The sequence below is a fragment of the Rhinatrema bivittatum genome, chromosome 3 (assembly GCF_901001135.1).
Source record: "Rhinatrema bivittatum chromosome 3, aRhiBiv1.1, whole genome shotgun sequence".
Classification (NCBI taxonomy): Eukaryota; Metazoa; Chordata; class Amphibia; order Gymnophiona; family Rhinatrematidae; genus Rhinatrema; species Rhinatrema bivittatum.
In genome coordinates, this window is record NC_042617.1 from 312,350,564 (window position 1) to 312,363,877 (window position 13,314).

Below are 13,314 nucleotides of genomic sequence, written 5' to 3' on the forward strand. Positions count from 1 at the left end.
CGCACTGACGGTCTCCAGTTGGAAATCAGTTCAACCAGTCCAAGTTAATCAAGTTAGCCAAATTAATCAAGTTATTAAAACACACATATATCAACAAGTGCTTTTCGAGGAGAATACTGAAGAGCAAAGTTTTCTGCACGGGTATTTGTAGGCTGACATCAGATTGAAATCTGACTCCGGCCCCCAACTGCTATCAGGAGTACACTATACCCATTGGTCCTGAATCCATCTGTCTACACTAAGGAAAATGAAATTATCAGGTAAGTAATTTCTCCATTCTTCAAAAATGTCCAAAAGTTGAATTTCTTTTGTATTGAATTGTGGGTGTATTATCTTGAGTGACTTGGATAAGACAGAAAATTAGTCAAAGGTATTTGTTACAACTTTACTTAAAAGGAATTTTTACCTGCTCAATCCATCATTCAGAGCAGGGAATATCAAAACATTTATAATTTTAAAAAATATACTGCATGTGTTTTGTAAGTATGTTGGAAAAGACTTGAGCCTCCATTTTTTCATGACTGGCTCCTTAAAATGGTCAGTAAGTTCCAGATCTGGATAAGACTGGCATCTATGAGGTCAGGCCTCTTTGTGGCTAGATCTCTCTCTTTAGATATAGCCTTCTGGCAAGGGGAAAAAAATTATTCATAACTTTTAAACATTGATTGGTATCATTAGTCATTTTAGAACCCTGGAATAGTCAAGATGCAAAGTTGTTAGATGTGATTTAAGGTTGGTTCAATTCTTTTATTTGCTATATCATGCAAGCTAAGAAAATTCTTTAATTTATGTTGCTGAGAGTCAGGGAATGACTAGAATATATGGGCATAATTTGTGTTGTGGGCCTATTTATATCTTTAAATTAAAAGTAAATTAAATGCTGAATTTAATTTTGTTTAAGACTATAGTGTACTTGTCCTCTTGTTAGATATTGTATTATGTCCTTGATTTTTTTTTCTTTTGTAGGTAGTTCTTAGGTGTGTTGCATCAGATTCTGTGATCTGACTTTTAAATTAAAAAACAAGTTAGATTTCCTCAAAATATATTGTAAATCCTTCATTACCTAAATCGTGCTTCAAGGTTAGAAGTAATAAAGGATTTACAATATATTTTGAAGAAATCTAACTTGTTTTTTAATTTAAAAGGGACAGATCACAGAGTCTGTCGCAACACACCTTCTATCTACATATTGGATTTGTGTGTTTCTGATTTCTCCACTCCCCCTCTGGTGTATACTTTATTTTCTGTACACCATGGCTTGTTTAAACCATGGTAATTGTGGGGGCAGTCTAAAGTCTTACAATTCTGTGCTATTACCAGGGATGCCCAAGCTCTCCAAGGACCAGCAGGATGGTAGACCTCATACATGGGTGACACCATCAGATGGAGCCCAGCACGGAAAACTTCTGTCAAAGTTTCCAGAACTTTGACTTTGCATACTAAGTATGCCCAGCATGCCCTATACTACTTGACCACGCGTGGTACTCCTTCAGTCTGTGTTTTTTTTCATGGAGCTTTTGCATCACGGTGTGAGTGAGTTTTCCTCAAGATTTAAAGAAAAAAAATTTTTCCCAAATTTTCTTGGGGTTTTCCTTGCGTTCCATCGACACTGGGTCCCTCCCAGGCCCTCCCATAGCCTCCTTAGGTTTCTCGGCGTTTACAGATAGGTTTTCTTTTGTTTGGTGCCTGCCGGTCATCATTGCCTGCCGCTGTCATTGCTCTCTTACGTCCCTCTTTTTTTGCTTTGATCATGGTCCATTACTGTTTTCGTCAATGCCCCTGGTGCCCAAGGGCCAATTCTATCACAGATCCCCATGATATGTATCCTCTACCTGGGGTCATCGCATGATGTCCAGGGTTGTTGCAAGTGCTTCCAAATGACCCTGAAGGGACGCTGTGCCCAACTCGTCAAGATGGAGAAACTCTTGATGGCTCAAACTTGTTTGACCCAGACTTCAGCATTGGTGGCATCAACACCAATGGACCTTAGAGCCACACTGATGGACACCACGCCATCTACATCGGCGGGACTGTTGGTTCTGCTGATGCTGCCAATAGATATGTGCGCTGGAGACCAGCCACGCTCAGTCTCCTCCAGGTCAAGGAAGTCTGGTTTCTCATCTTTGACCTCAGCACCAGGGAAAGCACCAAACGAAACCAAGGAAGCATTGGCACTGGTCGCCTTTGATGTACAGGGCTGGGCACGGGGATGCACCGGCTCATACCGTGATGCTACCAAAGCGACCCCGTGGCGAGGAGCACCCATCCTTCATTGAAGCCGGGAGTCTGCGACAGTCTCCACCCTTCCTGGTGCCAGTTGCCGATCCACCTTGGGGATCCACTGGCGGTGGAGCAACACTGCAGGGCATCAGTCCTGTGGCACCAATGGTACAGACACAGCTCCTGTCTGCCTTGGAACCGCTGCTGGAAAGGCTCAATGTGTTCTCAACGGTGTGTTACTGGCCTGGCTGGCGCCAGTTTCTGGGATGCCATTGATGCCCGGTGGGGCACCAAATCTTCCCCCAACCAATGCGGTGGTCGTTCCCAGTTCCTCCAAGAAGGAAGCTCTGCCTAGGCTGAGAGACAGTGGCCTGCTGCCCGCCCGCCCCTGGTTCAGCATTGCCAGGGCCTGCACCGGTTTTGCTGTCGATTGCGCCTCTGGATGCAGGCAGGGCACTCAGGGCTCCATCTACTATTGAATACAGTGAAGATGAGTCCCTATGACTCCTGCGGGGGATGATACAGAGCCTTTCTCTGATGGCTTGCCCTCAGAGTTGTCTCCTCCAGACTTGCGAAGGAGGTCCCCGCTGGAGGACTTATCCTTCTCAGGTTTTGTGCAGGTAATGGCAGAAGCCATTCCATTTCAGTTGTTGACGGAGGAAGATGCTGGAGATCCACCAGTTTGTGGAGCCTCCTAAGGAAATCATGGCAGTCCCAGTGCACGATATCCTTAAGGAGCTGCTGTTAAGGATATGGGCACTCCCCCGCACAGTGCCTCACATTAAGAGGAAGTTGCATAGGGTCTACCTCATCCAGAAGGCAACCGTATTCAATAAGCATCAGCTCCCCCACCAATTGGTGGTCATTGAATCCGCCTTCAAGAGAGCCAAGCTCTCTCTGACCCATTCCTCAGCACCCCCGGGGAAGGCCCACAGGGCGTTAGACACTCTTGGGAGGAAAGTGTTCTAGGCAGCCATGCTTATTGCCCGCATCGCCTCCTACCGGCTCTTCATGAGCCAGTACTCGCAGGACCTCTGAAAGTAGGTGCAAGAGATAGCTGAGCAGCTGCCTCAGCAGCAGCAGGGCTTATTCTTATCACTGTGCAGAAGGGCCTGGAGTGTGGAAAATACGAGGTCCGAACAACCTAAGATATTTTTGAAATGCCAGTGAGGGTCTCTGCAGCAAGAATCAGCACCTGCAGGATGGCATGGCTGTGGGCCTTGGATCTCCATCCCAGAGGTTCATGAATGAGTTGATGTGCTGTGTTCTGGGGAGAATCTGTTTGGAGATAAGGGTGAGGGATGTGGTGTCCCAGTTGTGGGACCATCTTGAGGGTCATGTCAAGGCTCATTCTGTCGGAGCCATTGCAACATTGGTGGCCTGCTTGTGAGCAGTTCCTGTGGAGGAGATCTGCAAAGCTGTGACGTGGAGTTCTCTCAACACATTCGTATCTCACTATGGTCTGGATAGGGATGGCTGACATGACAGTAGGTTTGGCCAGTCTGTCCTTCGGAATCTCTTCAAGGTATAGAACCCAACTCTTCCTGCCTAGGGCCCATTGTTTGAGTTCAGACTGTCTCCCCCGCTGTTTCCAACAGCACCAGTGGTGTTGTGCCTGTTGGCATCTGGCTGGTGTCTGTTGGACCCCTTCTGTTTTCGGGAGCCGCCTGTAGCTAGGAATTCACCCATGTATAAAGACTATCATCCTGCTTGTCCTCTGAGAAAGCAGAATTTCTTACCTGTAGCAGGTATTCTCCAAGGACAGTAGGATATTAGTCTCCTGAACCCGCCCGCCAACCCGCAGAGTTGGGTTTCTCCTATTTTTTTTATTTTTAATCATAACTCTATATTATGAGACTGAAGAGGGACCCCGCGTGGACGCATGGTATAGGGCATGCTAGGTATTCCAAGTCAAAGTTCTAGAAACTTTGACAGAAGTTTTCCATGCTGGGCTTCATCTGATGTCACCCATGTGTGAGAACTAACATCCAGCTGTCCTTAGAGAACACCTGTTACAGGTAAGCAACTCTGCTTTATCTGGGCCCCATAATGGACCTTTTCTCTGCCCCTTCATGGGAGGTGAAGCCTGTGAGCACACATTGACAACCTGCCACTACAGTTAGGATGAGGTGACTAAGAAAAGGCAGACCAGTGAAAAAGGTATTGTGGGCCATGTGTTTGCAACCTCCCTTGTGCTGTTTTGTTCCATTTTATTTATTCTAATAGTCTTTATAAAAAAAAAAAATTCCTTTTCAAAACATTGTATCCACGTTTCAGTATTGAAGTCTGTCTTCAGTTTGATGGTTGGCAGGAGGCTCAGTGATTGTGCTGTGTACTGTCATGTGGAGAACTTAGTTCAGGTATTCTGCATGCCAGGCCTTTAGGGGCTTTGGATGCTGTGGAGCTAGCATTTGTATCCCATGAGAGGGAAGTGTGTTCCACTATTATGCAATAGTAACACCTAATGGCCAGGCTTAAAATGCATGCAAACAGACTCCAGAGGGTGTAATGGTCTATGGACTCTGACAAAACATTATTGCTATGATATAAATATAGGATAGTTGTGAATTAAGACTCCTGGCACTGGAACTCAATAGAGGATGGTTCTGATTTGAGGTGGAAGCTAAAAAAAAAAATATATATATTGCAGGGCAAAAAAGATCTTGGTTTGGGAGGAAGGCTATAGGTTTTGGGTTTTTTTTTTTTTGTTTTTTTGAGAGGAAGGGTCTAGGAAGCATACAACCACTGAATACATTCAGAAAGGTTAGAGGATAGGATTCCAGGCTCTATTCTTAAGTTCTTTATTTCGCTGAATGTCCCAAGCTCGAAAAAGGAAACTGCCATCTTGTTGCATTTTTGTCATTCATTTGTGACATCATGCGTTCTAGTGCCAGTTCAAAAAAAGTTCAAAGTGAAACATTCAAATTATTTTATACCAAATGAACATGGGGGGAGGGGGGGTTGTCATGTATTAGGAGTTAAACTGTAAGCAGTTTGACTGACAGATTGTTGATTTGTTGGACTTAGATCAGACTGTCACAAATTTGTTTTTGTTCGAGAACATTACATGTACAAGGCAAGTTCTTTTAACTTTGTCTCAACTCTGATGACCTTTTTGCAAAGGTTCTGAGACTTCTCATTGCAGCACTGAGTCCATAGGATTTTCCTACCTTAATTTTCTTATCAGAACTCCACCCTTTCAAGACAAAAGAATAGATTTCCGGTTGGGAAATGATGATAATGGAAAAGGACTTTAATAAATGAGACAAAACTGTATTAGCAGATCAAAGTCTGGATTGACAGCCTTGACAATAAATGGTTCCAGGGTTCAGACTTCGTATGAAACTGTTAACAAAGCTTCATTTCAGAACCATATGGGTTCTTCTATATCTCTTGAAAAGAGAGAAAATTAGTTGGCACTGGTAAGAATTCTAAGACGGTGGAGTCTTTAGAACCAGTACACCTATATACCTGCGACTATAGTGTCAAGTCAGGTTGAGATGTCACTCTGAGCAAGTTATAAGCTTAAGGCAAAGTAGAACATTTTCTGTATTTGAACTTGTTTAAACTGTTACAGAGAATTTTGGGTATGTGACTTAGATGCACTAGTGTCAAAAGATCTGAAGTGATTATTAGACCTGTCTTTGTGTAAGGAATTTTCCTTTGCCTCTCTTTTATTCAATCAAGAATCCTGCATTATTCCCAGATATTGTTATATGTTTTTAAGTCTATATAAGAGGTTGTATTTGGAGATGTTTTTTTCTGTGAAAGTGGTTTCTGGATGAGACTCTTGATTGGTTGTTTCCTGCGCAACTCTTCTGACACAGTATCTAGTGGCAAGCATTTTTCATGAATGTGCATATGGATGGGTAAAGAAAGCCTTCCCATGGATTACTCCAGCTCTTAATGTCTTTTTTTTTTCCTATTGACTTTTTTCCCAGCATTAAAGTACCTAGGTTTGTTTGAAAGTCTTCCTTGTGATTGAGACCATTTGATCTTGTAGTATCTAGCACTGACTGTAAAAGTAAGCCTTGCCTTGAGCCATTTAGTCTGAGGAAGCTGTGAAGATGATCATGAAGAGTTGGTGACCCAGTCATTTAATATTACATTAATGCACCAATGCAAGGGTTTTAGATGAACAGAAAAACAGTTGTTGGGACCCATTTACAGTGTGTTGCTTTTTTTCTTACTGCATTGACCCGAGACATGGAGTGGTGTTACAATAGACATTATAGTGCTACAGTATTTCAGTAATTTAGGATTCTGTCTAGTGTAAAACTACTATAGGAGAAGAGGTTATTGATTTAAGTGAAAGCATTTCTTGGAATGCTGACTACTTTTGGGTTTTTTACCTGTTACATGGGACAACTTCTCTCATAACCACAATAACTTACTATCTGGCTGATACAGTACAGTGCGTTCGCCCGCTCTCCCGTGGACTTACTGTATCGGCCTGTATGTGCAGTGAAACATATGTCTCTTTTATGACTGGAGCAGATCCTCGCTCTTTTTGAACATCTGTGAATCAGGACATTCAGAAGGTCTGTATTACTTGCTTTGACTCATCTGTGACATCACTATAGTTCAAGCTGGGCAGAGGAGGATGTAAAAGATACATCTTTGACAGAGCTGTAAAGGAAAAGGGGACAGAAAAAGTTAAGGAAAATAGAGTAGGGAAAATAACACAGAGGAGCAACTTTGTCTGCTTTAATATGGGGGTGTCGGCTATAATGATGGAGGTGTACAGAATAAGGCTGTGTACCATTCAGAGTTCTGGAGATGTCAACTTCAGACTTGTGATTTGTGTCCCCATAGTCCCCCAGATGCTGTTAGTCTGTTCTATAGAGGTAAATGTGTTATATTCATTTTTATCCCCTTCTAGATTATAGTAGGTTAAAATGTCAGTTGCTGCCTATTGTGCCTGGATTTATGGAAGATAAGTATTTTAGAGCTTGATCTCATCCAAGGACCACTTAATAGTGCTGGGCAAGTAACTGGATATCAACCTGAAAGACCCAGACTGGAGAAAAGTTGGTTTATACAGTTTTGATAACAGATTTTTCAGGTTTTAATTTAGTGGCATAAGCTTTTTTTTATCTCAAAAGTTAACTGTTAATGTATCTGGAGTTTTAACTTTTTTGTGTTTTGTTTTCCTATTGTCCCCAAATTTCAGGTGTCTCCTGCTCAGCCAACACCAAGCACTGGTGGGAGACGGAGGCGCGCAACAGAAGAAGACCCAGATGAGCGCCGGCAGAGATTCCTGGAGAGGAACCGGGCTGCTGCCTCACGCTGCCGTCAGAAACGCAAGGTCTGGGTGTCTTCACTGGAGAAAAAGGCTGAGGAGCTCACATCACAGAACGTACAGCTGAGTGTGAGTAGCTGACTCAACAAGTGAAGGTAGCCAGTGGGCCTGTGTTAATACTTCACATCACTTTCATAGAGAAAGATCATATTCTTAGAAAGCAATGTCAGTAGCTTTTAGAACTTCTCTAGAGCCATGGACAATAAAAAAAAAAAAAAAAATTGCTCTCCAGTGACACCTGAGGTCCAGAACTTGCAGTGAGCCATGATCTGCACCCCTTTGCAGAAGGTTTGCTAATGTTCTGGTTACTCAGTTTGCATAGGTAAATGGATAGGATGAGAGTATATAACACTGGAAAAAAAATAAATGACTTCCAATGCACCTTCCAAATAAAGGCATACTGAAACTGCTACTTCTGCAATGTCTTTTATTTGTTTAGTGTATGTGTGTATACACATACACACCTACAAGTGTCAGATCATTCAGTTAATCCCTTTAGGGTAAAGGGCTAGTTTCAGAAAATATGGTGTCTAACAGTAATGTGCAGATGTGGTTTACTTTGGAGAAAGTGGGTTACAGATCACCATGACTCACCATTAAACCTGTCTTGTTCTATAAATGCAGTATGTGAGCAATAAAGTATCTTAGTTCCACTTGTTTTTTCTGAAACTGTACTAAATGAATAAGGAATCGTTTCCTCTTAGTTTTTGTTTTACCCATAAACCCTCTTGAAATGAAGCTAGATTGTAGAATAATGCCTCTTTTCTTTACTAATCCATTAATACATACATGCCAGGACAGAATCACCAATTCAAAAAAACCCTCTTTGTAGTTTCATAAAATATAATATGGCTGAATGTCTTATTGTGTAGGTATTGTTCCAACAGAGAAAATTAAGGGAAGGCCTTCTGCCTCTTCCTCTTGTCAAAACAGTGGTTGAACGATGAAGAATCCTGACAGAAGTTATCTTTTCTGAAAGCAAACTAAATGATATATATGAAAATAACCTTTAAGGTATCACTTTAGTGATACCTTTTTATTGGACTAATTTAATGTTTCCCAACTAACTTTCATGAATTTATACTCTTCTTCAGATCAGAATTCCATTGAGCAAAAAATGACATTACCAGAAAATGTAAGTGAATCATAAAAACATAAGACTTGCCATACTGGGTCAGACCAAAGGTCATTCAAGCCCAGTATCCTGTTTCCAACAGTGGCCAAGCCAGGTACCTGGAATGATCCCAAGGGGTAGATAGTTTCCAAGCTGCCTGTCCCAAGAATAAGCAGTGGATTTCTGCAACTCTACCTTAATGGTTAATGGACTTTTTCTCCAGGAACTTGTCAAACCTTTTTTTTAAACGCAGCTACACTAATAGCCTTCCCCACATCCTCTGGCAGCGAATTCTAGAGCTTAATTATATGTTGAGTGTAAAAACTTTTCTCTTATTAGTTTTAAATAGATTACCTAGTAACTTTATTGTGTGTTCCCTGATCTTTGTACTTTTCAAAAGAATAAACAACTGATTAACGTTTACTCATTCCATTCCATTCATTATTTTATAGACTTCTATCATATCTCCCCTCAGCCATCTCTTCTCAAAGCCTTTCTTCATAAGGGAATTGTTCCATCCCCTTTATCATTTTGGTCATCCACCTCTGTACCCTTCCTAATTCTAATACATCCTTTTTGAAATGTGGTGACCAAAACTGTACACAGTACTCAGAGAGGCTATCAGTATGGCATGTGCTCTGCATCTGAAGACTTATACGATGCAGGAGGGGAAAGTGCGTAGTAAGGAGAGCACAGCCAGTGGCTTCTCCAAGGAAATGAAGTGCCTATTCTAAATCTCAAACAAATTCTGAAGGACATGTTGGCCAAACCTAGCGTTGCCCTCTACATCCATAAATTATACCTGCACCATCCAGAAAGGGGTTTTGAAAGCTTACCGGCAAGGATACAATATTTGGTGATTCAAGTTTCTCCCAGGACAACAGGATGGTAGTCCTCAATTATGGGTGACATCATCAGATGGAGCCCTGTCACGGAACACTTTTGTCAAAGTTTCTAGAACTTTGACTGGCACACTGAGCATGCCCAGCATGCCACTAACCCTGCAGCCACCAGCAGTCTCTTTTTTTCCGTGCAACAGTTGCCTCGCGGTTTAGGAGCTCTGTGAGAAATTTCTCTCAACTTTCCTCACGGAACTATTTGAAGTTTATCTTCTTATAAAATCCCTCATTGGGGTCCCCCATCGCGCTCCATTCCCTCCGCTCGGTAAGCGTTTTTTTCGGTACTTGCGGTCGGTTCCTGGCGGCTTAATGCTTCAGTACACAATGGTTACCGACCGCATGCCCGCCAAATTTTAACATGGCAACTGGGTTTAGGAAATGTCCCGAATGTCCGAGGATCAATGTCCATAACGGACCCACATGAAGTCTGTATTTTGTGCTTGGGCCCCTCGCACAACGTTCGTCGATTCCCTAGTTGTACACAAATGACCCCCAAAGACCGTCGCACTCACCTGGACAAAATGGAGCAGTTGTTTGCTCCAAAACATACTGCTCCATTGACGCCAGTTCAAGCACCACCGACCATGAAGGGTCCGTCGACCTCTGAGATGATTCGCCAGGAGCACCGTGGACAGGGTGACCGTCCGTCACTGATTCCATCGAGGACATCGGCGTCATCGTCTTCGGTGCCGGGGAAAGATCGGACTGAGCACCGAGGGAAACATAGTCACTGGCACCAGGCATCCCCGACCGGTGCCGGCACCAATACCGCAGCGGCATAGACTTCCATAGAGCTGCCTGCGAAGAGGGCCCGGAGAGAGGAGCCCCCATACTCCTCTGGACTCGGGACCCCTAGGCGTTCCCCACCGATACCGGTGCCGGGCACTGAGCCTCCACGGGCCCTCGTGGAGGCTCCAGTGATGCCTAGCCTGCCTCCTACCCAGATCGCTGTGCCACCCATGCCGGCTTCCCAGGAGGAATTGGGCCGCATGGTCCAAGAGGCAATACTGAAAGCCTTATGAGGCTTCCATTCAAAACCGCCAGTGCCCCCATACCAGCCCCAGAACTGGCTTCCTCAATGATAGCACCGCTCCTCGAGTACCTCGATTGGCTCATCGGTACTTTATCGACTTCTCTGCCATCAGACATGCTCGCATTGAGACATTCCATTGAGGCCTTCGCAGATCCCGATTCCAGTACCAGGTTCCTCGGAGGATGGATCGATTCCCGGCCACATCCCTCCACGGGAACCGTCTATGCCGGAGCCCATAGCAAGGCCATCAGGGCTACCGGTACCCAAGTGCACCTCATCTGCCCCGCTTCCATCAATGCTGGCGCCTTTGGCATGCTTCCTCCATCGGGAGCTCCACCGGGAGAAGGAGAAAGTCCCTATAATCCATGGGACGATGCATCCTCAGATGATTCATCACGGACACCTGAGGACTTGCTCTCAGAGCCTTCACCGTCGGAGGAAAGGTGAAAATCTCCTCCAGAAGACCTCTCCTTTGCCAGTTTTGTCAGAGATGTCAGACTATACCTTTTTCACTGGTCACGGAGGAAGATGCTTGCCATAAAATGATGGAGGTCTTACAATTTGTAGATGCGCCAAAAGAATTAATGACGATACCGGTACATGAAATTCTTTTGGACCTCATGCACCGCCTGTGGGAACATCCAGGTACGGTACCCCCAGTCAATAAAAAGACAGATGCTACCTACCTGGTTCAACAAGCCCCAGGTTTTCAAAAGAGTCAGCTGCCCCACCACTCTGTAGTTGTGAAATCAGCTCAGAAAAAGGCTAAACAATCGTGTCCACATTCCTCTGCTCCTCCCGGTAAGGAACAGAAAGCATTGGATGCGTTGGGACGAAGAATTTTCCAAGGGTCCATGTTGATATCGCGAATTGCAGCATATCAACTAAAGATGACCCAATATAATAGAAATCTCTGGAAAGAAGTCCAGGAGATTGTGGAGACATTACCACAGCAACAACAAGAAGCCTTGTCCTCCATCCTACAAAAAGGAATGTAAGTAGGTAAACATGAAGTCAGAGCTGCCTACGATTCTTTTGAAACAGCATCCAGAGTCTCGGCAGCGGGCATCAGTGCTAGATGCTGGGCCTGGCTTAAGGCCTCAGACCTTAAGCCAGGCCCAGAAGTGCAAGACAAACTGGCAGATCTACCCTATATTGGAGACAACCTGTTCAGGGATAAGATCCAGGACACAGTGGCCCAGTTATAGGACCATCATGAGACCCTGCACCAGTTGTCAACTGTCTCACCAGATGTTCCCTCCATAGCCCACAGGGCCATGCCTAGAGAATCCAAGAAACTATTCTACAGGCCACGCAGATATTACCCTCCTGCATACCGTGCATGACCGGCTCGGGCATCTCAGAGGGGACATGCGCACCAAACTAGAACATCTAAACCACAGCCAGCTCCACAAGCTGGCCCCGCATCTGGATTTTGATTCTCTTCCAGAGAGCAGCAACCATATTCTATTGGGGGGGCCGCCTATGCCACTTTGCAACAAATTGGCCCACAGTTACCGTCTAAATTTTTCAAAAATACCCCCGGCCTTCCCACATATTCCATCCTGGAGCTGGGACGACCACACAGGGAAACTCGAGTCAGAGCTCTCAACCAATTCTGTTGGTCAAAACCATGGAACCGGTTTCACCGAATCAGCAGGGCAAAGGGTTCTACTCCAGATATTTCCTAATTCCAAAAAAGACCGGCGGCCTCCGGCCCATTCTAGACTTCCGTGCCTTGAATACATTTCTTCACAAGGAATGGTTCAGGATGGTATCCCTGGGCACCATGCTTCCTCTACTTCAACAAGGGGATTGGCTCTGCTCTCTGGACCTGCAAGACACATACTCCCATATTGCGATATCCCTGCCTCATCGCAAATATCTGCAATTTGTGGTGGGCTGCAGTCACTATCCAATACAAAGTACTACCATTCGGCCTAGCCTCGGCATCTCGAGTCTTTACGAAGTGCCTGGCAGTTGTGGCTGCGCAGTAACACAGCAGAGGCGTACACGTTTTTCCATACCTGGATGACTGGCTCATAAAAAGCCAGTCAAAACAAGAAGCCCTCGACTCTCTGTCTCAGCATAAGGCTTCTAAACTCATTGGGATTTTTAATAAATTACGAGTATACTGAAACCATTAATTATTCATGTGAGTCTCCACCATGTATGAATAAAGCTTTATGCTAAACAATTAAAATGTTGTCTTTTATTTTTATTTATCTCAAAAAATAACAAAATAATTTTTTGAAAGAGGAAAAGACCTCAGTACTTGTAAAGAATCTGATTTTATAGAGTCTGGGTGACCAGTCGTTACAATCACGGGTCTTGCCACCTCTTTTATTTTTTAACTGTTTTTTCATAAAAATTCCTTCACTTCAAATTGATCTTCATTGATCCTCTTTATATTTCAATCAAATGGTCTTACCACTCTCTGTATATCTCTTTTTGAACTCCTGATTTCTTCTTATGTAAATCTTAATCGAGTGGCACCAGTCTCAGTCAAATTACAATTTCACTTGAGATTCAAAAACTTTTATGAAAAAATAAGAGGTGGCAAGACCAGTGATTGTAACGACTGGTCACCCAGACTCTATAAAATCAGATTCTTTACAAGTACTGAGGTCTTTTCCTCTTTCAAAAATGTTTTATTTTTTGAGATAAATAAAAGTAAAAGACATTTTAATTGTTTAGCATAAAACTTTATTCATACATGGTGGAGACTCACATGAATAATTAATGG

The 13,314-nt window shown here is 43.8% G+C and overlaps 1 protein-coding gene across 17 annotated transcripts in view; it reads left to right on the forward strand.

The window, feature by feature from the left end:
* LOC115087704 (cyclic AMP-dependent transcription factor ATF-7) overlaps positions 1-13,314 on the forward strand; it is a 624,371-nt gene that overhangs the window by 371,432 nt on the left and 239,625 nt on the right. For all 17 annotated transcript variants that reach the window (XR_003855588.1, XR_003855586.1, XR_003855591.1 and 14 more), the window contains one exon: positions 7,394-7,591. Coding sequence is in view for 2 of the 17 variants with exons in the window: in XM_029595199.1 (XP_029451059.1) it covers positions 7,394-7,591 (198 nt within the window). In the remaining 15 variants the exon portion in view is untranslated. The remainder of the gene's footprint in view (positions 1-7,393; positions 7,592-13,314) is intronic.